The sequence below is a fragment of the Helicoverpa zea genome, chromosome 18, assembly GCF_022581195.2.
Source record: "Helicoverpa zea isolate HzStark_Cry1AcR chromosome 18, ilHelZeax1.1, whole genome shotgun sequence".
In the NCBI taxonomy this organism is placed as follows: domain Eukaryota; kingdom Metazoa; phylum Arthropoda; class Insecta; order Lepidoptera; family Noctuidae; genus Helicoverpa; species Helicoverpa zea.
In genome coordinates, this window is record NC_061469.1 from 10,344,423 (window position 1) to 10,371,893 (window position 27,471).

Here is a 27,471-nt window from a genome sequence, read left to right on the forward strand (position 1 = left end):
CTGGTAATTCATTGTCTGTCTAATCTAAGATAATTAAAGAAGCTAATATTAACTATTGTACCAATATAATATTGGCTAGGTTTAAAATAATACATTCACATTTTCATAATCACATTATTTATTACTTAAACTTGTCTACTAAACAAAACGACACTGTGTGTTATCCTAAGGGCTACATTAATAGGCACATTTAGCTTAATTAAAATAATTTTAAGGCGACGAATTGGTCAACAATAATTCCATAACCGGCACGCGCATCTAAGGCGCCAAAAGGGGTCGGAGCGTCTGAGCGGGGCGAGGATAACAATACGCGCGCTAGCTTGTAACTAAAAGTCGTAAGCGACAAAATGGTTTTGTAATTTTATTATTTAGAAATGATAATTTGATAAAAATTCCTTCTACAATTTTAAAGAGTATGTATATACTCGACTACCTACTAAAAAAGTTAAGAGGCTTAAATCGGTCCCGTTTGCCCATAATATGTGAATCTCTTTTTAAAAAGAGGTATGTTGGATATATTTTTCTCTGTTATAAAAGTTACCTAATCATGTTTCTACGTCTAACAAAATAAGGTTTATATCATGAACTTTCAGGTAACCAAGTTGTATTTTGATCCGTTTTGTATTTACTGAGAAAAATTGAGATCCTTGGCGCCAAAAATTCCAATTCGTCCTCTTAATAGACAAACATTGCAATAATAAGGCAAATAGGGTTGTTTCCAATTTTCGGAAATCTATTTAGATAGCTTCTAAATAATTTTAAGATCACTCTCTCTTTCATTTTTCGTCTCAAATCTTTGTATTTTTTATGTATTACATTTTTTTCTATTTTTCTTAAAATATTGCTCAGAAAACGCTAGATCACGTGACTGTGACGTCAACGTTCTCTGTTCATTCCTTTACATTAAAGTACATCTGACGAGAAAAAACGAACATACTAACTAATTGATTTCTTAATTTTAATAATGTATTTTTACAAAATAGACACAAAAAGTATAATATTTTTTACATGTAAATTATTTTTATACATTTAGCACAAAAATAAGATAACTCAAATGTTTTGAGTTGTTTACGCGGTAAACTGAAACGGTGCAAAGAAACGTAAAGTTTGTGTTTATTTATATTGAGGTTATGTTTGTGTCAGCATTCGAAAAGATTAGATGTGTTCAAAAAACTTAAATTAAATGAACACCTACAAGGTTTGTGTTGTGCGAGACTGGAAATACAACCAAATAGAATGTTCATCCACGTTCCGCTGAATAAAAATCTTGGTTATTGGCAAAGAATTGAGCGACCATAAAAGAGTCTACTCTTGGCAGATTGGAACTATCAGCTTTCATAAATCCTTTCTCCATAATTCTTCATCAGTTGTATCACTTAAATGCAATTAACACACAGAACTTCACAGAAGCAAATAAACAAAACATTAATTCTGAGGTTATTTCGGGTTATATATCTGTCACTGTCAAATACTCATTGTCAAATATAGAAAGGATGACGTCATCGGTCTCTTCTCGTCGTTTTTAATGGCGTGACGTCATAGGCTCTAAGTTTAAATTTCATAAATTAATTAAAAAATATATGGTCAGTTATAAATTATATAATATAGCTTATCGTGTTTCTAGTTTTGTGAACTTTCGGTGCATTTATTTATTTTTAACTAAATGAATACTAGGAAACAACCCTATTAAAAGCCCAAGTTCACCCCGTCTCCTAATATACTCTATCCACGGAAGCAAGAGCTAAAAGGTAAACAAAGAATGACACTTTTTCAAGATGGCGGTATAACCCGACCGATAACAAAACGTCACATTTTTGTGTAAAATGTTCGCAGTATCTGTGATTTTGTCATCGGTCGGGTTATACCGCCATCTTGAAAAAGTGTCATTCTTTGTTTACCTTTTAGCTCTTGCTTCCGTGGATAGAGTATAGGAGACAACAGGCCGATCGGAATTTTCGAAAGAGTTTTACTAGAAGCGAGATAGATACCTAACTCTTCTGTATTATCGATACCTAGTACCTAATTATCTAAATATATATTTAAAGAACTTATAGTTCGGCCATTCAGAGAATGCGTTCCTGACACGTCGCGATTGAACTGACGACGTAATAACATTCATTGATTATTGATATAATAATGTTGTTTTAATGCTCCTCAATTGTTAAAACGGTAAACAACCAGCAAAAATATTTTTATCGTAACTGCAACGCCATTGCAAAGTTACGTCGTCAGTTCAATCGCGACGTGTCAGGAACGCATTCTCTGAATGGCCGAACTATAACTATAAGACAATTTTGGTAATACAACTCGAGAATAAAAAAAATCTTAACTATACCATACAGTGTATGCCATACACATTATAGGTAATTAGTGATCGATTCTTGAACACGTGGTTTACTAATAATTACAAAAAAAACTTTCCCTTAGAAACTTTTTGTTAATTCTCATTACCTTAATCACAAGAGACATCAGGGGCCAGATTCTGTCAAGTAAATAATGTCAAAATTGAATCGCAATAGTAGTTTTAACCTTAGCGGACATTCTGCTACTAATATAAGACCAATATTATCCCAATGACATTTCATTGGTTTGCAATTGGTCTGCCATTCGGTCTATACGGTAGTTTGCTCTACAATCATGTTGCAATCGTATTACGATTAATTATTGAATCACAGAAAAGGATAAAAACGTTTATTTAAAAGAATAAATAGCGGAATGCCACATTCGCTTCAGTCGTAATTGAGTCGTGATTGGATCTCAGTCGAATGTGAATCGTATGTCGCTTAAGTAAAATTAGCAGAATCGTGCCCCAAAAGTCAGACAGACAGCTGTTTAGCTATTGTGATAAAACAATTAAACTAATGAGTTTGAATAAAAATTTATTTTGGCCACAGTTGTTTGTAATAGTATCGGTCACTAATTACCAGTCACCCTCATATCTCTCTCATCATCTCATGTACCTACATATTTGGTTTATACCGAGCGGCTATGCAACCGGCATAATAAAAGTATGTGTATGCCGACGGGCAGAAGAAAAATCTTCTAGGCGATACTGCATGCATTGGCTTGAAAGACATTGAAAAAATTTGCATGCTTTATATAATTTCTATACGCAAACAACGTAACCACCTATGTGACAATATCTTTTTCGTTGTAATGACCACAAACAAGTATAATTAGAAGAGTAATACCTAATAATATGAAGATCCTACCAATCCTACCTGAACATTATTATTACTGCAAGTCAATTAAAATTAAATAGGTCATGCTGAGCAGTCACTCGTTACTAAATAGCACACTGACTATAAGGATCCGCAATCGATAAACTGACCAGCCTTAAGGCGTCATCAATAATTATCTTTATACTTATTACTTGCTATTCATACTGATTCATAATCACATTCGGATACTTATATTCAATACAATGCATAAGACAATGTAGCAACGCTACGAATGCCAAAGCGTACTCCTTGGAAAAAGGTGCTTTACTCAGCTTTTGCAAAATTTTACATGTATCCTTGTAACGTGTGGCAATATTTTGTGGAAAATTTATTGTTGTATCGGGATGGTGAATTATAAAGGTATGGTAAGCTTTCAATTCTTCATCAGATAACGACTGCTTTCGAAGAGAGTCATCCTCACTGCAGACCTTGCAGTCCTGGCATATAGTCCTGTAGTGGACAAACATTTTCTTTGCTCTATAACGATTTTCACTTGGCTGAACTTCCAACCAATGGCCTCTGTAACAGAAGAGATTTATTTTTCATTTTAATTGTGTAATCCTACTATTTCCTTCTATTATTATAAATTTGAAAGTTTGTGAGAATGTATGGATGTATGTTTGTTATTCTTTCACGCAAAAACAACCCATTTGGTTGAAATTTGGTATGTAAATAGGAAGCCGAAAATCGATCTCAGTGGCGTGCACTTGGAGAGGCCTATGTCCAGCAGTGGACTGCGATAGGCTGATGATGATGATGATGTAAATAGGTGATACCCTGGATTAACAAAAAGGCTACTTTTTATCTACACACCACGCGGGCGAAGCCGCCAGCGGAAGCTAGTCTATACTAATGTAAAAAAGAAGAAACAATTTTTGAAATTGAAATTACTTACGAATAAGAAATGGTCAATTCTTCTCCCTTCTTGATGGGCATCACCGACACCAGCGCGGCGCTATTACGCAGCCCCGCCACATACAAGTTCGGCACGCAAGAATGAGCGAGTTTGCTCATGAATGGAAAGTACCCTTTATTTGGGTGATTGTGCAGGGAAACACGACCCTCCACGCACATAGAAGTACAATACTGCAGTTGCACAGGTGTACAATATACAGATAGGTGCATCAACATCCTGCTGACTGCATCAATAGCAGCCTTCTTCTTTTCAGGTGCGGTCGGGAAAAATGATGTCTTCATATCCAAATAATGTATTATATTGGCAAAATACATGCTTCTGTTGAACAACGCACCGTACTTGAAATGTGTGTCATAATTTGAATTCAATAGTGAAAACTTGTCTGATCCAAAGATGTCAGCAATAGTTGCGTTTTTCATCCTGTCTGTGCCTAAATCATAGGATGCAATTATGAATTCTTCCCAAGAGTCACAGAGCTGACGTATTTTAAGAACAGCTTTGACTGGTAGCTTGACATCATCTATTATAACGTCCATAATTTTGCAAGCAATATTATGTCCTTCACGCATAGACTTTTCTTTGCAAGTTTTGTCACAGAAGAAGGCAGCAGAGCATCCATCACAAGGTATTAAGTTAAAAGACATCTTCAGACAGTAGTGGCATGAAGTAACATGATTCATGATATGCTCGGCTGCCACGAATGCAGTTTCCAATGCTACGAGAGTGCCAACTGGAATGTCCCTTGCAGCAACAATTTTGACTTGTCCGGATTCCACGATGACTTCCACATCGGATATGGCACACGGTATATCTGGGTGACTGTCTCCTTTCAGTTTAAAGTAGTGCTCAGTAAATGGTGTGGCTCTGGAATGCAATAATTATAGTTTACAAATTGTATTTTTGTGGAACATCAACATGTTACTGTAGATAACATGTCCATGGTGTAGCTTCCAACAAGTTGATTTAATTGTTATCTATATTGTAACATGTATAATAAAGAGGAAACATTTTTTTGTTTGTTTGCACACATACAAACCTTTAGGGCTCTGAAATCATATTGGCAAGCTAGACTATCACCAAGTAACATAGGCTATATGTCTGTATTAGTGATTCAGTCCAGGCATGAAAAGTTTCCCCAGGACGGGTGACACAGCTAGTGCCTTAATTTTTTAAATCAACGTATATTGCTTATTAAGCTACTATTACTTCTAACTACATCCATAAGAATTTATTAAAAGAATTTGCTTAATATTGAAATCTAATTGATGCCAAATTAACTCCACATATTGGTAACTAGCTTCTGCCAGCGGTTTCACCCACATCCCGTGGGAACTACTTCCCGTACCGGGATAAAAAGTAGCCTATAGCCTTCCTCGATAAATGGGCTATCTAACACTGAAAGAAATTTTCAAATCGGACCAGTAGTTCCTGAGATTAGCGCATTCAAACAAACAAACTCTTCAGCTTTATAATATTAGTATAGATAATAGGCATGATGACAGTAATCAAAAATCATTAAAATAATATATTTATTAAATTAAACTTGAAGCTTGGAATATAAAACGCGCATTGTTTTCTTTATTAATAATGTGATTAATATGTATTTTTATAAAATAAAATTACGAAATAAGGCAATCCGCCATGATATCTTGAACACCAATCAGAGCTCGTGACGTCATCTCTGAAAACAACTCGCGCGAAAGCGCGCGAACGTCACATTTCGTTATTGTGAACTTCCACTGCGATCTTTGTTTTTAATTAATTGTTTATAACACGAGTTATGGAGCCCGGATTTATCAAGGCAAACAGCGCTAATTTGCCTAGAATGGATATCATAATGCTGGGAGAGTTTTTGGCATCAAATAAAGATTTTTGTTCAGCTGAATTTAGAAATGTTAAAACTTCCATGTAAGTATACTAGTTTAATTAAAAAAACTTCCATTTAAGTGTATTAGTTTAGTTAAAAAAACTTCTATGTTAGAATATTAGTTTAATTAAAAACAATTTTAGTTATAAATAATTCCTCAAATAAACACATACATATAAATACATGATATGAATAAAATGCGTAATATAACAGCAATGAGAGATGAAACCTAACCTCGAAATAGTTATTTACATTATAAACTATGCTAGAATCTAGAGAACTATGTAATAACTTACATCAAAGTGATCTTCACAAAAATAAAGTTGTACCCTGGGCAATATTGCTTTTGAATCTCGCCTTGCAAGTTTAAGCCACTTGTTTCGTATTTTTTTATTGTGAGGAACGTACACAAATAACTTATCAGGAGTTGTTTTGAGATGTGTTCTTACACTGGGGGACCCCACAACACCTATGCACTTTCGAATTCATATTTAATAACACAAAAAACTTAATTATTGCACGAGCGTTGTTTACTTGCGTCTTGTAATTTCAGTCGTGACGTCACAAGTGACGACATGACACTGACAAGCGTTTTCGTGCCGGATTCAAAGTGGACAGAGAAAAATGCAATTATTTGATAAAAAAACTTCGCATTTTCTTAAAATTAATAATTTTTCATATAAAATAGACGTATACCTACATCATACAAAGGAATTTAAAAATTTGTCATCATGCCTATTACACCCATTAGTCCAATCCAGTGGAATTCTCTCTTGTTTTCTTAAATTAATTTAACACTTATTGAAAAAAGTTTTTAAGACTACATACTTAAAAAAGTTTGTTTAAACTTTGTTTTTTAGTTACTAAACTAGTAGTAGTAGTAATTGAAACACTTTAAAACACTGGAATATAGGTAGGTGCAAAGATAGAATAGCGGTACTTACGCATGCCTTACAGCAAACTCCTCTAACCATGTGAACTGGCTGGCTGCAGCTCTCATCTCGCGTAACTTAGTAGCCAGGGTCTCTGGGCAGCTCAGCGCCAGGCAAGTCTCCACATCTTTGACACATGCTTTGAACTGCTTCGCTTTAAGCAAGAGTTCTGCTCGGCTGTAGTATGCTAGCCTCATAGCTTCGGAGTTAGAAGGAGCCCTCATTATAGCCATGTTATATTTCACCAATGCCAACTGAAAATCGCCTTCACAAAAAGCTTTTTTGCCCTCAACCCCATGCTCAATAGCTGCTTGTGATTGTTTTCCTTTGTTATCAATTTTCACAAAGTTATTTGTCATTCTCAATACGTCTACGGCAGCTGCAACAGACTTGGCTAAATCCTTATTGTGCAGAGCTTTGTAAACGCTGTCCAAAGGACTGTTTTGATGCTGACCATAAAATATCGGCAGTTGTAACATTTTGAACACGGATAAGTACAACTCTCAGACAACTGGAAATTCGGAAACTTTTTAACACACTTGTGCACTGTATCGCAGTAAATGCAATAATGATTAATGAAAACTGTTTCTGTTAAACGTGTAAAAGTGAGATCACAAAATAAATAAAATGAATCTAGGAAACTCCCGCTAAGCACATTTAGTGTTGCTAAAGCAAAATTGAATGTAATGAAAACAGGCTTGGTGTCGATATATAACGTTCCGAATCGAGGTAATTCAGTATCTATCTTATATAATTATTAACGTGTTTTATTTTTTTAATCGGTCAAGACTTTTATCAAGTCAGAACTACATGTACATCTAAAGCTCACAACCCACCAAAATACCAGTACCAACAGTTTGCATTCATTCAGCGTGTTCAGCGTTGTTAGCCTGGCAGGTACTTTCTCTTGCGAACGAATATGGCACAACTCGGAATTCGGAATATCTAGTCTATGGCCACTTCCACGACCAAACAACAAATGCTGCCAATTTGGGGATATCCCTGATTCTCCGGGAGTTGTGGGTGAGAGCGGGAAGAACACAAGGAATTTCGGGGTATTCAAACTAAACATATGTGTGAAATTTATGTACCGTATTTAGAACATTATTGGAATCTTTATTCATGGTATGGATTTTAGGGTTATAAATAAATACTACTATATTATTAAATACCAGTAAATTAAAAAAAAAATTGTTCTCACTGCTTTTAATCAAAGGTACATTATAGGTAAACATAATTTTTTTCTAAAACTAGATCCAATCCTTTTGCTGTGTTGCGTTGCTATGACTAGATTTCATTCTCCTCTTTCAGATCTTCATGTCGCTGCGTCGCTATGGTATCTCAATGATGGCTTGCTACATACAGCTTGGCAAAAAAGAGTCTGACGCGGTGACAGTTGGAACTAAAAATCAAAATCAAATAAAAATTGTTAACATCGTTAATACTGGACATTGAAGTATCCCAGGGACATCGCCTACTTAGTATTGAATATCTCCAAAAATAACAAATATCAAAATCTGTGAGTCGTAGTATTCCGGGTTGCCACAGGTGCGATAGTGCTGACCTCATTTATTCCACACTCTTTTTTGCCAAGCTGTAGGTATATTAATCTGTGGTGCTATTTACTATCTACAGTGATGCCAGATGGGGGTGATTCCCCCCAAATTTGGGGGTATTTTCTGCCCACGGGGGATTTTTTGGGGGGATCAGCGGGGGGATTAAAAATTGGCTTGGAGGGAGTTGGAGGATTTTTCGAAAAAGTTTTATGACTGAACGCGACCAAATAACTCACTACTTAATTCTAACGCACCATAGAACCACACACAAAAACATACACACACTACCACAATAATGCTGCGTGCGGAGAACGACGATGAACGATGATACTATATTTATTTTACAGAAAAGAGCTGTTCGAGCCATTTAGGTATAATCTCGGTCCAAAAGTTTCTCTGAGAGAGAAATTCAAAGAAATAAATATTCTGACTGTTGCCTCTCAATAAATTTTTGAAAATTTAATGTACGTTCGTAAAAATATATCTAACTTTGTTCAAATGTCTGATGTTGATAGCATAAATACTAGGAATAAACATAATCTTGATGTACATGCTACTCGCCTCCACAGAGTAAGTAACTCGTTCGTGGGTCAAAGTACACGCTTTTACAATAAACTTCCCAAAGCTTTCCAATTAAATGTTTTTCTTATTACTGGGGGTTTTTTCTCAAAACACTAACATTTTGGGGGGATTTTGGGTGAGATTTGGGGAGAATGCTAGATCATCATCTGGCAACACTGATTATCTATTATGTCATTGTCAAAATTGTTTATTGTTGGTTGATCTTCAAATTTGATTTAGCTGTAGTTCAATCTTATATTTTACTAGCTGTTGCCCGCAACTTCGTCTGCGTGGGCAATATAGAATAGTCAAAATACTACTTATCCCGCAGGTGCATTCTTTCACGTGACAGTATAATTAGGATTAGCACTTAGCAGTCGCATAGATTCATTGATCAAGGTTGTGTTGTGGATGTGACCATTTATCTAAACAAAAGAAGTAAAGTTTGTGACGTTGTGAATATCTCTGGATCTAGTCAGCCAATTTGGAAAATTATTACGTATGGTGCGTAAGTAATTTTCACAGGAAACAGTTATAATCTATGTCTATATGCTTTGAGTCTGACAAAGCTGTCATTTGTACATTTTCTGCAGCTGCTGCGACTAATCAGAAGCCAGAAAGTCTGTCAGTCTTACCATGGATATCGGCTTGTGTAGTTGACTGGATTGAAGATAGGTAGTCGCTCCAAGCAAAATATTGGTACTCAAACAGATTCGGTGACTGGAAGCCAACACCAACATAGTTGGGGAATAGCTGGATGGATGATAAAATGAGTCATCATCATCAGCAGGCGCATAGGGTAGGATAGTTTCACTACTGGGGAGAAACACTTGTATGACGGGGATTTTCTGTACACTTACTCACTATGGTAAGGCTGACCCCACATTAGGCGTGCGCGATCCTCGGGCGTGTGAGTAGCGCGGGCGTCGCGAGCACGCTGCATGAACGTCGCGTTTTGCTGCCCTGCGGCATGTGTGAAGAGTGCAAGCGACGCGCTCGCGGCGAGCACGCGGCGCTCGAGTTGCGTTCTTACCCCTTCGCCTGCTATCCCCGCCGCCCGCTAAACGCCTTAGCAGTTAAACGTCAAGGAGAGCGGCGCGTGCGCGCCGCGAGCGCGCTGTAGGTAAATGCCGCAGGGCAGCAAAACGCGACGTTCATGCAGCGTGCTCGCGACGCCCGCGCTACTCACACGCCCGAGGATCGCGCACGCCTAATGTGGGGGAGGCCTAAGCCGGGACTCCACCGAAATGTTTGCATTAGTTCACGAATAGGCAAAATGTACGTATCTGTGAGAGTCCACTTCATGTTTTGGTACTTGAAACCTGCAGTTTTGCCAAGATTTTCAAAATGTACGCTTGCAATTTGTCATTTCTTGGTGGAGCCAGCAAATCGAAAGGAACATAAGTGTTGTATACTGTGCGTCACTACCGCACACCGGGAAAATTTCGCTCTTGCGGAGGACGTTTATATACCATATTTTGTGTCACCCAGGACGACAGTAAGTATCCACCGAAACGCTTTCAAAGATCTGATGAACGAACAAATCAGACCTGACTTGGTCACCTGGGGCCAATCAGAGCTCTATGAAGCGATCATATGCTTTGGCTCCTACTGTTATTGTGGTTTCTGAAAATTTATTCACCTCATTCAACGATGAATGTAATTCTGATGGTACTATTAAGAACACTTGCTTAGCGCAGAAGCTGACGTTGGCAGGTCGACTCTTTTGACTTCTCGAATAGGATACCATTGGTTTTTGTGCAATGCACACCTGCAATGCATGCTGGATTAGGATAGGATACAGGTGGATAGGATTTGCAACAGAGAACAATTCTGTCTTTGTGATTGAATGACATCAAACGTAGTTTTATATAAAAGGTGTTTTTTTAGACTTGGCTCGGGTCTTACTGAGACTGTTCGTAATCGTGACCAGTGTATTTGCGATCAGAAGTTGAAAGTAAGCATGTCTCTGGTATGCGACGCGCAATTTGTACGTTTTCAGACGCATAAAGCATTTTACGTGAGTATGGTATTAAATCGAGAAAGCTCCCATTTTTTATCTGCACTTTGTATCTGGGCTTGTTCTTAAAGCTACAGAATCCTACATTACCTACCTACCTCACGCTTAGCAGCGCTTGCGAGAGACAGATACTCCTTTCTTCTAGGATTAAGTTAACATATTTTGCATCAGAAAAAATAATGGAGGTCTACTTAATACTACTCACTCAAAGTAATTTGTTTTAAGGCCACCACATTAGTGGAAGATAAGCTAAACTATGTTTATGAAAAAATCCTGATATAAACTCCATCTGTAACTTTAAATGATAATTAATTGTTATACTAAAGTCATCATTTTTGACATAATATTCAAAAAATAATTTAGATGGCACCGTTTTAAATTTGGCTGAGAACTATTATTTTCCTTTCATCAAGGTAATAATTATAATTGGATTTTGATGTGGCTCGGCAAACTGACAAACACTATTGAAATGTCTATCGAAAAATTACACTACGTGTTAAAATATGGTGAATTACGGAAAATACACAACTCCATCTGTTGAAATAATAATCCTCTATAAAGAATGTATGGTAATATTGTCATTTACCACCTCTCTCCTTTGACAAATTTTATGTATTTTATTTAACACAGATTACCACAGATGGAGCTACTTTAACCTTGGCTAAACACAATTTTCATTTTTTTTTTTCTTCCGAATATACTTATGAAGGTGTGATTTTCTGTGTAAAGGTTAATAATAGGCCGATCAACTAATATAAGTACAACATTCAAATGTACAGTTTTGACAAACAGATTGCGTGTCGTAATATTTTACATCTTGAATTCACAAAATTAATCATATCTTTTGATAGAGTGAATCGATTTCGATGAAACAAAAACTAAGTAATACCCCAAGTTACGTAGAATTTTTTTATGTAAGCATTGTCTGCATTGAATTCGTAGATTTTACGTGAATCCCGAACAAACAAACAGATAAACAGACAAACAGACAAAAATGACAAAAATGATGGAAATGGGTTCTGTTAGTTATCCTTTAACATGCTGGCTATTTATTTTGCCAATTTCTTCAATGTACAAAAATTACTTTTCTACAGATTTATTATATGTATAGATATCCTAACTAAACATATTATAAGGCAATACAAACTACATACTGATTTCAGACTTACTTTGATCTTAAACTTACTTACCGGCCTCAAATTCTTGAGTAACCTCTGCAAATATGAGCCAGAGACGTACAAAGAGGTCCACCCAAGCTGAACAAGACAGATCTACGGCCGCAGAAACCGATGTCTCTAATCATGAAGACTCCATCAAAGAGTGTGTACGCTATATCATCTGTCGGGAAGGCAGCAAAATACCAATAAAGCGAGCAGAAATTATTAAACACCTTAGTACAACTTGTCAAACGCCTTCGAACCTGGTGAAAACGGTATTGGTTGAAGCAGATAGAATACTTAAAAGAGTAAGAGTATTGTGGTAACTTATTGCTTCATTGTCCTGAATAGATTTCTAAAACTAATAACAATCAAAACTAGAGGCTAATTTATTCAATTCTGAAATAACAATCACCCAGTTATTCCTTGAAACTCATTTCTACATTGTCTTATCTTAAACGTAAAGTTTGTCTTATGTTTCTTATATAAGTTTAAATTATTTTTTCAGGTGTATGGTTACAAGTTGGTTCAGGTTGAGGCTAAAAGTGGTATACAGTACATTGTGGTACTGGCAGAGAAATATGATTCTTTGCCGAGCTTTTCATCTGCTATAGACAGCCAACACCGGACGCTACTCATTGCTGCCTTAATGCACATTTTTATGAGCGGTGCAGCTGTTAAAGAAGGTTAAAAACATTATATTTTTAGTAGAACGTCCTATTAAGTAAAATGTGTAAAATACGAAAGTTAGCTAACAATATTAGAAATTACAAATTAATTACACAACTATGAAACAAAAAAAAAATTTCCATTTAATTGCATAATCTTTAAAATGTATGTAGTAATGGTATTGGGAGGTATTATTTTTTTGAAGGTAGAAAAAAAGGTACCTACTCCAAAGGTAGTAAAATTTATTTTATTAAAAAAATGTTTTTAGATGAAATGTGGAAGTTCCTGATGGAAGCTGGACTATTGGAAGAGAATGACAATGCAGGACGGAAACTACTTACCACTACATTTACTCGGCAGATGTATTTACAATATCGTAAGGTATACTTATAACCTTTGAATTACATATTACATACAAAATTCTGAATAAGTTTCCTTTTTTTAATTGATTTTATTTTATGTGCATTATTACTGTTATTAGGAATGTCTCTAGTACCATAATTCCGTCTAAATCAGCTTAGCTAAATTACCAGGATAAGGTGAATATCTAAAATCCAAATCTTAAAAAAAATGTTTATTGCCAGAAAGTTATTGAACTAAGCAAAGCTTGTTTCAAAAAGTATTTCATGACTAAAATAGAAAATATAGTTAAAGTTTAATGGAAAGATGTATGCGTATACATATAAACTTTACAAAGTACTTGTAAAATATATGTACTTATATTGTTTTCAGGTTGGAGAAGGTGACCTAGCAAGATATGTATTTACTTGGGGCCAACGTGCCATTGAGGAAGTTCCTAAAATGTTCCTTTTAGAAAAAATGGCAGAGGTATTTACTATATCACTTTAGACTTATATTTTTAAATGACTTCAAAAAAGGTTCTCAGTTTGAGCTGTATACTTATATATGTTTGTGGTTGATTATCTCATGTTTGGCTAAACCGATTTTGATGCGGATTTCAGCATAGTGTTTGTCAAACTGAAGTTGAAATTAAGTAGTTTTTTTTTTTTTAAGTTTTCTGTCATAAAGGTCACCTCAAATGTCTGCATGGCAAGTTACTTTTTATTGATTGGTCTCACAGGTTTCTTTTCTTTGCAGGCTTTTGACAAAACTCCCGATCATTGGTGTGAACAATACAAGGAAGCAACAGAAGGAAATGCAGTATAAATAATACATTTTGAAAAAAAAAATAATTAACTAAGTGGAATGTTAGCTCTAAGTTTTTATTTTGTAATTGTTCCAAAACATGTATGTAAGCAATTATATTTTTGTTAGGCCACCGCATTTTGTTAAAAAATTGTTGAGTATTTTATAAGAATATCTAGTTCACCTGCACAATATCTGTTAGTACTACTACAACAATGTTCTACTGATTAGGATTAACGTGATTATATAAAAACAATACGATATGTATTGTTATTTAAATGTATGGCTATTTTTTTTTTCGATACCCATAACATACCAAAGAGTACGTACTTGTACACATTAGCAAGGAAAGACCGGAATCAGGAATACGTAAGCTTAAAAGACTTTGTATTCAACTGTGGCAAAAATTAAAAACGTAAACTGACGTCTTAAAAGTACTGTCAGTGTCAATTGATGTCAAAAATCGAATGTCAAGTGTGTCAAATCCAGCTGTTTTCTATGAACTGCGTTGATCAGTGCACACGTTTCGAAATAATAACTCGGTGAATAAGACGTTCACTTTTATTAGTGTGACGGAGAGTGTATTAAACTGTGTGTCTTCGAAGGTGTTTAGAAGAAATGGCACAATCACCCGCAGCTGTAGCACCGCCGAAGGAGCGCTATGTGCCGAACGCGCTTAAATTCGCTTTCGGCGGCCTTGCCGGGTACAAATCTTGAATTTATTTTAAGACTACGCGTCCTTTATATGATCAATGTCATGAACATTGCGGTAGAAATGTATATTTCCGTTTGTTTACACTTTCTAAACGTATTGTTGAACTTGTCCTATCTGATTGGGATCTTGCTTGTTACTTTTTAAAACCTTGCCCTCGTTATCAAGCGAGTGCTAACTGCTTGCTCTAAGTTATAAATTGAGTTCATACTGATTGATTATAATTTATTATCACATTGGTTATGTAAGAAGTAATTTAGTAGAAGTAGTTAGTTTTTTCTATTTATATTTAGTATGTTTTTATAGCAGTATATTATATTTTATAAATATATATTACACACTTAGTATGTATATACTTAGTTAAGGTTACACAGGTTAAATGTGAGGTTACACACCGATTGACGTCACATGTTAGTGTTGGCCATCGCTGAAAACCAGCGCCGCAACTCTGTCTCGCATAGGGTCGCTGCATATGCTGAGCGATGGCCATTTCGCGTGATCGTGACGGATATTTTCCTTTTCCCATTCTCTTTTTTTTTTCGTTCTCATTCCTGTTTTGTTTTATTTTTGTGAGCTTTTATATGTATTCGTTTTTGTGTGTGCGTCACGAACGCGAATAAACGTTTTGATTTGATTTGATTTGATTTGATTTAATCAGATATTAGGTACACAGTTCACAGTTTCTCATTATTTTTTTTGATAACATCCATTTACATTCACAAAATACATAAAATTTTATGTTGTGTAGCACTTTATGAGTTATGAAATTTTATTATCTTGATGCTCTTGCTCTAGGGCTGCACAGATGACAGACATTTGATTTTGTTGCCTTTATTTCCTTTTAAACAAGTAATATCAATGCTTTCCAAATAAACATCTTAAGTATGACTCAAGGTAATCAAAAATCAAAAAAATAAATACATTATTTGATTTAGACAAGACATTTAATAGCAAGAGTATGAAATAATACCTTCACAAACTAAAATTTAATACATTAAGTTTTAAAATGATAAGTTTTACTAAATACTAATGAATGTAAATTATTTTTACCTTGGGATGGTGACAAGAATGAAATTCACATGGCAGTGACAAATTAGGTTCTATTTTTTTTCCGTACTCAATAGCTATGGTATGATCTATACTAATACAATGAAGAGGAAAATTGATTTTGTTTGTTGTTTGTACTAAGGGGCTCCAAAACGATTTGAAATATTCTTTCATGGTTGGAAAGCTACACTGCCAAGTAAAAAAGGTTACATTTTATCCACATATGGGCAGTAGTTCCATTAAACAAAATACTATGAAAAATGTACAGCTATTTACAATTGCACTACTGAGTGCTGATGTAACACCTCTTTTCATATAATAAAGCCAACGGGATTGAGCAGAAAGGTTTTATCATAACGTGTCTATTTACTGTTAGCATTCCATATAGCTTTTTCACATTAAGCTCATATTACATCTTAATTTATTTGTTCTAGCATGGCAGCAACATGCGTTGTTCAGCCACTTGATTTAATCAAGACTCGGATGCAACTGAGCGGAGGCAGTCGGACTTCATTCGCAGTGGCCGGGGAGATCATAGCTCGCGAAGGGTTTGTGTCCCTGTACACCGGTCTTTCTGCCGGGTTGTTGAGACAAGCGACTTACACTACCACACGCCTGGGAGTTTACAATTACCTCTTTGATGCCTATAAAGAGTGAGTATTCTATTACATTGTTAGATTAGATTAGATTATTTTATATTCTACACCAAGAAAACTAACAACACAGGAAATCACAACACACAAAGAACAGTAAAATTGGCGGTCTTATCGCTAAACAGCGATTTCTTCCAGACAACCTCTGGATTCTGGATGAAGTTTATCTGAAGAATACATAGAAAACGGGCAGTTTAGGGTTTTTTAATTAATGTTATGATGTTACTAACTTATACACATTGATAGAATAATCACATATTCCGTTCACATATACGAATAATATCAGTAGACATCTTTTTCTCTCACGCAAAATCTACGAATTGGATTAAAAAAAAAACTTGACAGTTAAACATAAATATCGGAATAACGTTTAGGCTACTTTTTATCCATGTGCGGAAAGACTTCTCGTGGGACGCGTGTGAAAGCTAGCGAGTAATATCTGGAGTGTACTGGCTTGATTCTAAAATTAATATCAGTAATAAAAGACTGCATTCTTTAGAAGTTCTATTGCCAATGTTTTGATACACCACAAATACGTCGTGGATACAGAAACGTTATGCCAGAAAAGAAGTTCATCATCAGATACAAATTATTGCAATATTATTTGAAAAAACAAAATTAAATCGGGCCATTTGGGAGTTCTACGAATTTTTGCCTATAACACTAGTTTACAGTACATTTGTTGCCGGGATTTTTTAAGCTGTTGTTGACTACTCATATTTAACCATATTTAAAACTATTAGTAGTTTTTTTTTATCAGCTCTAGTTTTTGAGATTCAGCTAAGTGCGGTTTAAAGAGAAAAAACGTGGATTTACCTTAAAGAATATTTGTTTAAAAATTATATTAATTGTTAAGTTCCAAAAAACTTGGCTTTGAAGCTCTTCTCTTATGTATAGACTTTGGGAAATGGCGTATCAGAGACCAGCAATAGTCAGACAGCATATTTACATCCCAGAAACCTATCTTACATGACACGTTAATCTTGATGCATACGTTCTTCCTGCTCTTCGCTCATATCTCCTAAATTTTCTGGAAATCTGTCCAGATGACTGAAGAGGAAGTGAGTTTATGCTCAAATTGCATCCCATATCTCTTATCTGTAAAAGCAGGTCTTCGACAAGTTCAACATAATTTTCATTATAATTTTTCAAAATTCAATATAATTTTTATTCTCTGAAAGTTCAGGTGAATGCTGCACTGGTCGCTGAACACATGTTCTACTTCGGTTTTGCCATTTAGCTCGATTTTTGGTGTTTAAGCTGTTTATGTTCACGCTACAAAAGTAAGAGTCGTCGAGATGATTTTTCGATTCTTTCCAAATAGTTGGTGTTTTAAGTTTAAAAGTACTTCTTTTACCACTTTTCCATAATCTTAAGTATTCAATGCACGATTTACAAACACAATCAGGAGCCCAAGATTTGTCATTTTTATCCAACAACATTCCAAAATATAAAAAATAAGTATTTTTAAGCGTCTCTGATGACATTTCTACTCTTCTCAAACACATATTCTCCACATAAGTAACAAACATGGTTTGGATTGTTCAAACAACGCCTCCTTGAACTACTCGTATTGTAAAAACTTCACATATTTGTATAATTACAATAAAATACGTACTTCAGCGACTGAAAAAGGTTCAGAAAAGAGAAAGTCAATAACAAGTAAAGTCGAGCTACAAAAAATTTTTTGCGGGTGTAATTAATAAAAACTAAACATAAGTGAACGTTACCAGCCATTAAATCCACGGCAACAGGCAAAAAGTTTGATTTTGTAAACTAGTGTAATCCAATGACCTAGAAAAATAGAAATGAAACCATAAAAAAACTTAATTTGCATTGCATCGGCCACAAATACTGCAGTAAAGTGGACTCAATTACTTACTGCATTGCAGTGGCATCAGTATTTCCTACACAGCTCATATATAAACATAGGTACATAGATGAATGCATTAGTAATTGCCTATAGACTAGACTGGGAGACTTGTTATGAATTCCTCACTGGAACTCATAAACAAAGATATTGTGAAGACGCGGGCACTAATAATACTTATTGTAGAGTTATTTATATAACAATGATTTTAGTACAATGTCTGACCCATTGAACCGACGCACTACGCTGGTGCATTGTATTACAATTTATGTACCTACATAATATATTTTTATGGCCATGTACCTACATAAAATATTTTTAAGTATCTAAGTGCATCTTTCAAAACGCAGACACTCGAGCAAGCAATGATTAGTTTATAATTGGTCGATATTAAAGTGTTTTTGCGTAGACTCAAGTCAACTCTCTATTTCTTCACTCTCATAGCCCGTGGGACGGCAATCCAACACTAAGATATAGATAGTAGGCACGTGCTCTCTGATGCACTTGTGTATCTGATCATCAGCTTGCAGACTCCAGGATGTTTTGTGAGTGTGAGCTTAACCCACAAACCAATTTTGCCCGACCCATGCACCCGTGCACAGCAGATCAATCAGGGTTAAAAAAAAAATCAAAAATAGCTCCCTTACTGCTAAAACCTCTTTACTATAAATGATTTAGAAAATCCACAAACGATCCTGAAAAGACTGCAGAAAAAAGAAGACACTCTAGAGACGCGAGAGAAACCGCGGGAGACAGCTAAATAATACATAAGTTATATGTATTCGACTTCAGGTCTAGGCGATACGAAGTTATTCGCTGCACTCATGCATTGATAAGACGGAATTAGATTGCATACATTACCTACGCCACCTCAGGTCGTTAAACTCTGGTGTTGCTTATCATGCTTTTACTTTCGAGTTTTGACTTACTCGCTGTCTTGTGAATATTCGGAACAGGATTGAAAACACAAATTGCAATGGAAGTATTCTCCCACCAGTTACCACATCTAAAGAAACTTGAAAAACACTGAAATTGAAATACCTAATTCAGTCCTATCCAAAATAAATGGAAAAAGGTTTCTACAAGAACTAGAACTAGGCCAATATATTTTTTTTTACAATACAATAAAAGTACAGCACTCCCAGAAACCATCTTTTACCTACCACTTTCTACGATACAGCTACTGTCTATTACGATTTATTATATAGAAATTTTTTGGTTCACCGAAATGAAGAATGAAAACCGTCGATACTCCTCAGCTCAGCATAAATTAGTTAAACTTTATATAGTCACGAGGTGTCACGTCAGTCTAGAAATTCCTCGCCCACCGTTATTTGGTTTATAAAAAAAACATTGGACGGAAAAGTATTATTTATTTTCGACATTTTCTGCTACGTTTCGCGTCACGTTTGATGGATCATCCATATTTAGTGGTTTTCGATGCTGGAAACTGTGAAAGTGGACCTTTTTTTCTTCTTCCGCTACGCGTTTTTAATTCATTTTATTTCCCTCCAATTTTTTATCATCACTGTTATATGAAATAGCTTTCTACAACTCTAGGAAACTGAATAGTTTTTGAGGGGCTCTCCTAATCCACCTACTTAACATGAAAACTACTAATTTTATTTACTTGAAAAAAATATCAGGTAAAGGTTGCTTAGCTCGTCTATTTATATACGTACTTACGACAGTCCCAAATAGTGAAATTACTTCATGAAAAACGCAATTGTGTGATGTTGCAAAGATAAGCTTATCTTTATCATAATGATTCGAATTAGGTAATACTTTATTCATAAGTATTTATCTTGATTCGCATGTCACCATTGCGTGATTTCTGAATGACTCTTTAAACAATAGTGAATAAAAGTTACACAAATACATAATATTATTTTTCTCATTCAACAGTAATTTATGACCACTGCTACGGCTAACGAAACTATAACCCTGGAAGAATATAATTTACAAGGCAATTCAATATTTTTATTATTTTAAAAATAATGTACATAATAGTTTATTAGTAGTGTATTGTATTTATTGTATAGTAAAATAAGTAACTATGTATATTCGGTATATAGTGATCAATAGATAAAATTGAGGAATCTGTGTATTTGCTCTACAATTCACTATTCTAATGGTTTGTTTAAAATCATCTTTGATTTTAGTAACTTTGTTTGGTATGTATATTTTAGACATACATACTTGCTTAGACTAGTTTAGGCTTACTGAGTACTTGTAAGACCCCTTTTGTGGGTCGCTCTACATATAAAATAAGAATTGGGTATAATATCAAAATATGAATTTCGTTTAGTTATACATAATTTGAATATATCACAACGTGAATCGTCCATTAAAAATTCGCTAATAATTATTACTACACTTTTTATCACCTCGATCTGGCTGACCGGCCTTGACTTAAAAAAAAACATATTTCCACGTGTAAAAACGTTGCTTATTTTGGCTTTATCAGGCGAAATGCAGGTGCGGCTCCAGGTTTTGGCACCAAGACCCTGTTGGGTGTGGCTGCTGGGTCCATAGGTGCCTTCGTGGGCACCCCAGCTGAAGTAGCTCTCATCAGAATGACAGCCGATGGCAGACTTCCAGTGGAACAGCGAAGGAATTACAAGAATGTTGCTGATGCTCTAATCAGGTATTGTAACCTTTTTTTTGCTACCTTATTTAAGAAGGAGGTATTTATTCTGATTGATAGCACTGTCTGCTTTTACAGAGATGGATCACAAGAATAATTTGTTTGTAAAAAAAATACAATTAATATGGACCGTAGTCACTTGATATCTTTTGCCATGTAGTAACTGCATCAACTATATGTAAGTAAATAAAAATAAAAATACAATATTTTTCGAGGCGATTATCTAATAATCTTTATCTAGATTATCTAATAATACAATATTTTTCTAAGGAAGTAGATTATGGTTGACAAAACTATACCTACTAGTCGCTTAAGCTAGTTAAATTGGAATTTTAGTACCCAGCAATAGTGTGACCCTGAAACTATTTGCAGACACAATTTGAGTTAACAAGTGAACTGCAAAGTAGCTCTTATTTAATAGCTCTAACTGGGACGTTGCCCTAATGCAGAATATCTGTCATAGGTATCTTCAGTTTTGAACCTTATGATCTTTATAATAAAGCTGAAAATTAGAAAACGAAATTAAAAAGTAATTATTAGTTATGTATGTTAAGATTAATTACATTTTACTCAGGCATGTCATACGGAAAGGTATTGGTTAAGAATGCAACAACTAACCAGCATAATAAAATACTTAATAAAAAACCTTGTATGTATGTTTCTGCAAAGCTATGAAAATTTCATGCAACCTTCACTTGGAACATAAAGGTCAAGATTTCTGTTGGGTCGCTTCCAAGATCTTGGTTTCACAGTTTTCTATTATACAACTAGAATATACTTAGAAAAAAACGCCATACTTTATTCTTTAATTTTATAGTTCTGATAAACTATGGAGAACAGTTCCAGTGAACAATTCTCATCTCAAGTACATTTATTTGTAATACCTATACATTCATTATTTTATCTTTTTAACCTATTGAACCGATTCGTTAGCAAATGTAGTCAACATACGCAACTGTATAAAATATGTCTATCAATGGCTTACCTATTACCAATTTCAGAATTATGTACGGGTGACGGATTATTAAACTTTTTTTTTGTTCTTACTTATGTTTTCAATTACTTACTTCTTGCTTAATAGTCCGTCGAAATCATTTAAATATAGGACAAAGCCGCTGTTCCTTTTCTACTACCGTTCATATTTTTGAATCTATCTCGGTACCATTTTACTTCAGAGTTAAAAGGCTTAGCCGGGGCTGCAAGATTATTCCAAATAGTTGATCCTGGGATCACGAAAGGTTTCAGAAGGAACATGGGTGGATTTACCTAATAAAAATCCTCCCTTCACTAATTAAAGAAATTTGATGATTTTCTAACTAAAAAAGGTTAAAAGATATCAAATGATGAGTATGATAATGAAGACCTCCTATCATACCCCATCAGGAACATCGGCCTCGCAGAAGGCTTTTCTTTTCGATCTTGGAAGCGTTAAATAAGGATCAAATGTAAAGAGGTAATAATCCCACAGGATAGTAAGAGAGGAGGGAGTTCTGAAGCTATGGCGCGGAGCCACCCCTACCGTTGGACGAGCGATGGTGGTCAACGCGGCCCAACTCAGCACGTATTCACAGGTTACCTATTTAATTAATTATAATTTTGCTAAGAATTTTATATGTCGGAATAAAATATTGATTTATGTGTTCTCAGTGAAAATTTAATGACAACTTTATGTTAATTGATTTTGTCAGAATCTTTGAGGTGGTCCATTCTAAATTATAGAGGTATACTTGAAAACATCTACTGATTAACAATTGCAGTTGAGGGATTTTTCTACGGAACACTTGCATGACCGTTACTTTGATACGCCCGAAAACCTTAACCGTTCTTAGCAGTCGGTTGAAACTTGCCCTGTTTTTTTTTTCAGATCTAAATATGTTTTACCTCCCCACGCAGAGACATTTAATGATTACTTAAGTCACTCCGTAGTGACGGAATGTCATACAAATCCTTCAGTAAGGAATGGCATAAGTAACAATTAATTGTCTCTGAGTGGGGAGGTTAACTTGTAAAAATGCTGACCGCTAGTACATCAGGTCAAAGTTATCTTACACATTTTCCACTTTATCTCAAAATTTTTAAGTTCAATTTTGATTGAGGTGTACCTAGCCTAGAGATTTCAGCTTTTTAACAAGATATAGCATATTAAATCTGAACAAAAGAATAAAAACAAGGACATTCTTACCCAACTGCCAAAAAGGAGAACTTTACTTCAATTGTTACTATACATTGCAGGCTCGTGAGATGTTCGTGGGCTATGTGCCCGACGGCATCGCGTTACATTTCTGCGCGTCCATGGTGTCTGGTCTTATCACCACCATTGCGTCTATGCCCGTAGATATCATTAAGACTAGGTAAGTCATTTATTTATAGGAGCTTTTTTTTCTGTTTTTTTTTCAAGGGTTTATTGCACTAAATAGTCGAATGTCTATAGTCTTTGCAAAATGATTCAACCGACACGGATCTGTGAATTTGTTTGCGCAAAAAGGTTGCAATTTCGTGGATATTTTAGAAATTAATTAGTTAGTTATTGTTTGCTAGAACGTCTACACCAGAAGATACATTAGTGTGCATTACAGTATTTCACATCAGCGGAATCTCGCTTTTAAATAAGTTAAGTCACGAGAACGAGATACTAACTAATTCATTAGCAATTAGCAAACAATGTAACAACTTATGATTTACCTATGCACCACTATAAAGAATATTTGTATTTGGATCTGAATGGTCGACCGATGACAATGAACTATCTTCCTTTAGTAATATTCCACTTTTTAATGATTAACGAGAGTAGATTTTAATCTAATGTTCATAATGGTAACGTGTACATTACTAAACCTAATAAAAGTTAATTAAAATACACAATATCCCTATACTTGACATAAATGAACAAATATATGGAAAACTACAGTCGTTTTTTAAATTTAAATAATCTACAACATATAGGTCAATGTCAGTTACGCCTATCAAATATAACCCTCACAATGCTACTGATGTAAAAGTCTGACGTCAGAAATAATATTTTTAGACTTTTCGTATAATTAATCGGACAGCGGACGTCTGTCCTTGAACATCTGAACGGTTAGGAAGGTGACACGTTTGAAATTTTAGTTATTTTTCATGTAAGTATGACTGCCATTGTCTAACTGTTATCATTGTTTTATCGGAAGGTAAATAACGAGCAATCCAAAATATGTATGAATAGGCAATAGGCAGGATAACTGAACAGGAATACTGACCAAAAATATCCAGCCAGATGCAATAAAACCATGGTTGAAATAAGTTAATGTTGACACAGATATTCCATTTTACTGATCAGTAATTTAGCCCAGTTTTTTTTAAACAACATTTAATTTTTCGCACTAATTTTCAAAGTAAATAGTTATTTTACTAAAAACGGACATTGTTGATGTCCGTAAAAGCATTGGGTAAGAAAAAAACCAGCACCAGTTTCTAATATTAAAGATACCATAATTCCATTTCAGGATACAAAATGCGGCTAAAGGCCAGAGTCAAATAGGAGTTGTGACGTCACTTCTGAAAAACGAAGGAGTTTTGTCTCTATGGAAAGGTTTCTTACCATACTATGCCCGACTTGGACCTCACACAGTGCTGACTTTCATATTCCTCGAGCAACTGAATGCGGCTTACTTCAGGATGTCGTAATAATAGGATTTAAGGATAAAATCGCTCAGGTAAGTCAACTTTGTTACTTACTAGCCGTTTTCATCAGCGTCCCGTGAGAGCTAATGTCCGTACCGGGGTAAAATATAGCCTATGTTACTCGGGAAGTGTGTAGCTTTCGAACAGTGAAATAATTTTTCAAATTGGTTGAGTAGCTTCGTAGCCTTTTATTTACAAACAAAATGTTTCCTCTTCCTTATTTATCCTTATATAGTATAGATGCCTATTACACGCCTAAATCTCGCATATCCGGACAATCGATCATTGAAAATCGATAAATGATACCTACATATTGTCTTTCTAAGAGTTATACAATATACGCAGATAAATGTTGTGATGAATCTTCATTTTGATAAGGTAATACAATATCATGCTGATATTAGGTATATTTTGGATGGTGATACATTTTTAAAACGGATCTCTTTGAAACATTGATCTAACTTTGACTACTCGACTTCTATCATGTGTATAATAATTATTATAAACTAGCTTTTGCCCGCGGCTTCGCTCCCGTCAACTGACTTCTCTACTTTACCCTATTTTTTTTTTCATAAGAACCTTCTCCTGACAATAACAAACACAACAAAAAAAGAATTAGCCAAATTGGTCCAGGCGTTGTTGAGTTATGCGCTTACCAACACATTTTGCGATTCATTTTTATATTATAGATGACTTATTTATTATGTCTATTCGAGAATATTAATTGTACTGATGATATAAAATTGTTGCATCACTTGATAAAACCGTGTTTTAATGATAGTGGATGAGAAATAAACTTATTCTTCAATGATAGCAATTCCCGAATAATATAATTACATTTTACAATTGCCCGGGTTAATGAGTTGAGGAAATGAGGAGGTCAGATAGGCAGTCGCTCCTTGTAAAACAGACAGGTTGGTCTGAAAGCCGACCCCAACACAGTTGGGAAACGGCTAGGCAAAAAATCATGACTTAATGCCGTATATAGTGCATATTTTCAGCAATAATTATTTACTGTGCCCTTTACAGGACCTGACTCAAGATTCAAGCAATACCTAAAATAAGATTCAACCAATCAAATGGCTCCAATCGTATGCTCAACGCAACATCGATACTGGAATATCGATATAAAATACAGGCGTCGCTTTTATTAAGTTCAATAACGGCCATTCCCAATAACCTATCTGGTGTTATGGTTACTAGAGAAAGGAATTTGACAAGACTTGTACGAGGCTACTGTCAAGATTCTATCTTTAATAAGCAATCTATAGATAGATCGATTGATCGAATATTGGGAACGGGGTAAGTAAATATTTGTCCCAGATAGCTGATATCGCCAATATTATGTAATGTATGAATAAGTGCTTACTTAAGCGTATCACAATACATCATGTTAATATATATTTTTTGTAAATACGATTGCACTTATCGATTTTATTATGATCACTCGATTATGATTGCGTCATATTGTTTGTAGTGTATTAAGGGAAAGTGAAAATGGATTGTTTATTTTGAAAACTTTGCGTTTAATGTTTTTGTATGGAACTGTGCCGTTATAATGTCGGGACAAATAAATAATGTCGGGACACCTTTTCACACACGGTTGGTTAGCCCCATGGTAAGTTATTAATTAACTTGTGTTATGGTTGCTAACACAACTGATAAACTACATGTATATAAATACATATCATAACACCCAGACCACGGCCAACAGGCATGCTCATCACACAAATGTCGACCGAACCGGGAATCGAACCCGGGACCTCAGGTTCGGCAGTCCAGCATGGTGACCATTGCGCCATCGAGGTCGTCATTATGATCATGTGTACATTTTATTTACTTTTATATTTGTTACCAATCTTATTATGCCTTTTGCAGACGAACTTTTTTGAGACAATGTAATCAGCCATGTAATTTGTACCAATACCAGGAGGGTTAATTTATTTTACTTTACCTACCCGATTAGGTAAATTTTAGAAATCAAATCACTTTTTTTTCTTAAAGGCTACTATTTTATCTACAAGATGTGTCAAGATTGTTCACTTTTGTGAACGACAGCAAACAAGTCCAGTTTACCGGCCGACTGTTAACTCAAAGAGTACATTATCTATTTGCTAATAACTTGGACATATAAGACCTTGCTTGCGTAATACTTGACTCTTCGCAGCGTCATTTTACGTTACCGAATGTTTGAACAGTCGAACCAGTTATTTCCATCTTAGTTTATTAAATAAATTTTCTGTAATCACAGACAGTCCTCAAAATAGAACAAAATTACTTTTAATGTCTCCGAATGGTGGAAAAAAGTATAATTCTAGCAACTTTAGAATAGTCAAGGTTTTTCTGTTGACTTTTCAGTCGAAAAGTTGCCTCTTCGTAACAATAAAGCTGCCTTATTCTTTTAAGGTAACTGCGTCAAAAATTTTTATGTGAAAAAAGCAAGTCAGTCACTCAAAAAAACATGGAAATACATAGAATGTTTTGAAAAAAGTTCCACTCGCTATCTAATCAGTGTCGGTACTAAACCTTTTTAGGTAATCTCTATCAATCCCCCACTTCACTATTTTTATCATGGGATCCCATAAATTGAGTGCTGATCGAATTTCACCTTAGATAACCTAATTTCAGATAGGAAAATACACTTGACGATAACGTAATATTTTGGCTGTCCAGTACAAAATAGATCGAGTGTTTTTTGGTACCAGTGTAATGTGGGGCCCATATTATTTTTTTTGAGTCATTTTCAAATAATCACACTATTTCTTAATTGAAAAAACTGCTTGTATCATCCTTTGTGAATGATAAAAACAAGTTACATTAAAATCCGATTTTTAAAT

At 34.9% G+C, this 27,471-nt stretch overlaps 4 protein-coding genes across 4 annotated transcripts in view; 3 read left to right on the plus strand and 1 right to left on the minus strand.

Moving 5' to 3' along the window:
• Nucleotides 1–27,471, plus strand: part of LOC124639203 (putative nuclease HARBI1) — a 279,629-nt gene that overhangs the window by 102,793 nt on the left and 149,365 nt on the right. The window lies entirely within an intron of this gene.
• LOC124639195 (SET and MYND domain-containing protein 4-like) lies at nt 2,867–7,595 on the minus strand. The gene is made up of 3 exons (XM_047176450.1): nt 6,949–7,595; nt 4,117–5,001; nt 2,867–3,740 (listed from the first exon to the last, which is right to left on the minus strand). The coding sequence occupies exons 1-3, from the start codon at nt 7,413–7,415 to the stop codon at nt 3,377–3,379; spliced, it is 1,716 nt and encodes a 571-aa protein (XP_047032406.1). The 5' UTR covers nt 7,416–7,595; the 3' UTR covers nt 2,867–3,376.
• On the plus strand, nt 9,181–14,328 carry LOC124639211 (non-structural maintenance of chromosomes element 3 homolog). The gene is made up of 6 exons (XM_047176476.1): nt 9,181–9,315; nt 12,185–12,538; nt 12,739–12,916; nt 13,168–13,280; nt 13,632–13,727; nt 13,998–14,328. Exons 2-6 carry the CDS (start codon nt 12,296–12,298, stop codon nt 14,064–14,066), a joined length of 699 nt encoding a protein of 232 aa, XP_047032432.1. The 5' UTR covers nt 9,181–9,315; nt 12,185–12,295; the 3' UTR covers nt 14,067–14,328.
• On the plus strand, nt 14,505–26,133 carry LOC124639207 (mitochondrial 2-oxoglutarate/malate carrier protein-like). Its single transcript, XM_047176468.1, has 7 exons — nt 14,505–14,749; nt 16,239–16,457; nt 20,795–20,974; nt 22,443–22,545; nt 23,207–23,325; nt 24,457–24,666; nt 25,664–26,133. Exons 1-6 carry the CDS (start codon nt 14,664–14,666, stop codon nt 24,635–24,637), a joined length of 888 nt encoding a protein of 295 aa, XP_047032424.1. The 5' UTR covers nt 14,505–14,663; the 3' UTR covers nt 24,638–24,666; nt 25,664–26,133.

Excerpts from the sequence above, each read along its gene's own strand:
- LOC124639195 (XM_047176450.1), bottom strand. The coding sequence starts at position 7,415 with ATGTTACAACTGCCGATATTTTATGGTCAGCATCAAAACAGTCCTTTG. Across the intron at positions 5,002-6,948 it reads GAGTTTGCTGTAAGGCATGC|AGCCACACCATTTACTGAGC; the intron begins GTAAGTACCGCT and ends ATTGCATTCCAG. Across the intron at positions 3,741-4,116 it reads GAATTGACCATTTCTTATTC|AGGCCATTGGTTGGAAGTTC; the intron begins GTAAGTAATTTC and ends CTTCTGTTACAG.
- LOC124639211 (XM_047176476.1), top strand. The coding sequence starts at position 12,296 with ATGAGCCAGAGACGTACAAAGAGGTCCACCCAAGCTGAACAAGACAGA. Across the intron at positions 12,917-13,167 it reads CGGTGCAGCTGTTAAAGAAG|ATGAAATGTGGAAGTTCCTG; the intron begins GTTAAAAACATT and ends AAATGTTTTTAG. Across the intron at positions 13,728-13,997 it reads TTTTAGAAAAAATGGCAGAG|GCTTTTGACAAAACTCCCGA; the intron begins GTATTTACTATA and ends TTTTCTTTGCAG.
- LOC124639207 (XM_047176468.1), top strand. The coding sequence starts at position 14,664 with ATGGCACAATCACCCGCAGCTGTAGCACCGCCGAAGGAGCGCTATGTG. Across the intron at positions 20,975-22,442 it reads GTTGCTGATGCTCTAATCAG|GATAGTAAGAGAGGAGGGAG; the intron begins GTATTGTAACCT and ends ATAATCCCACAG. Across the intron at positions 22,546-23,206 it reads AACTCAGCACGTATTCACAG|GCTCGTGAGATGTTCGTGGG; the intron begins GTTACCTATTTA and ends TATACATTGCAG.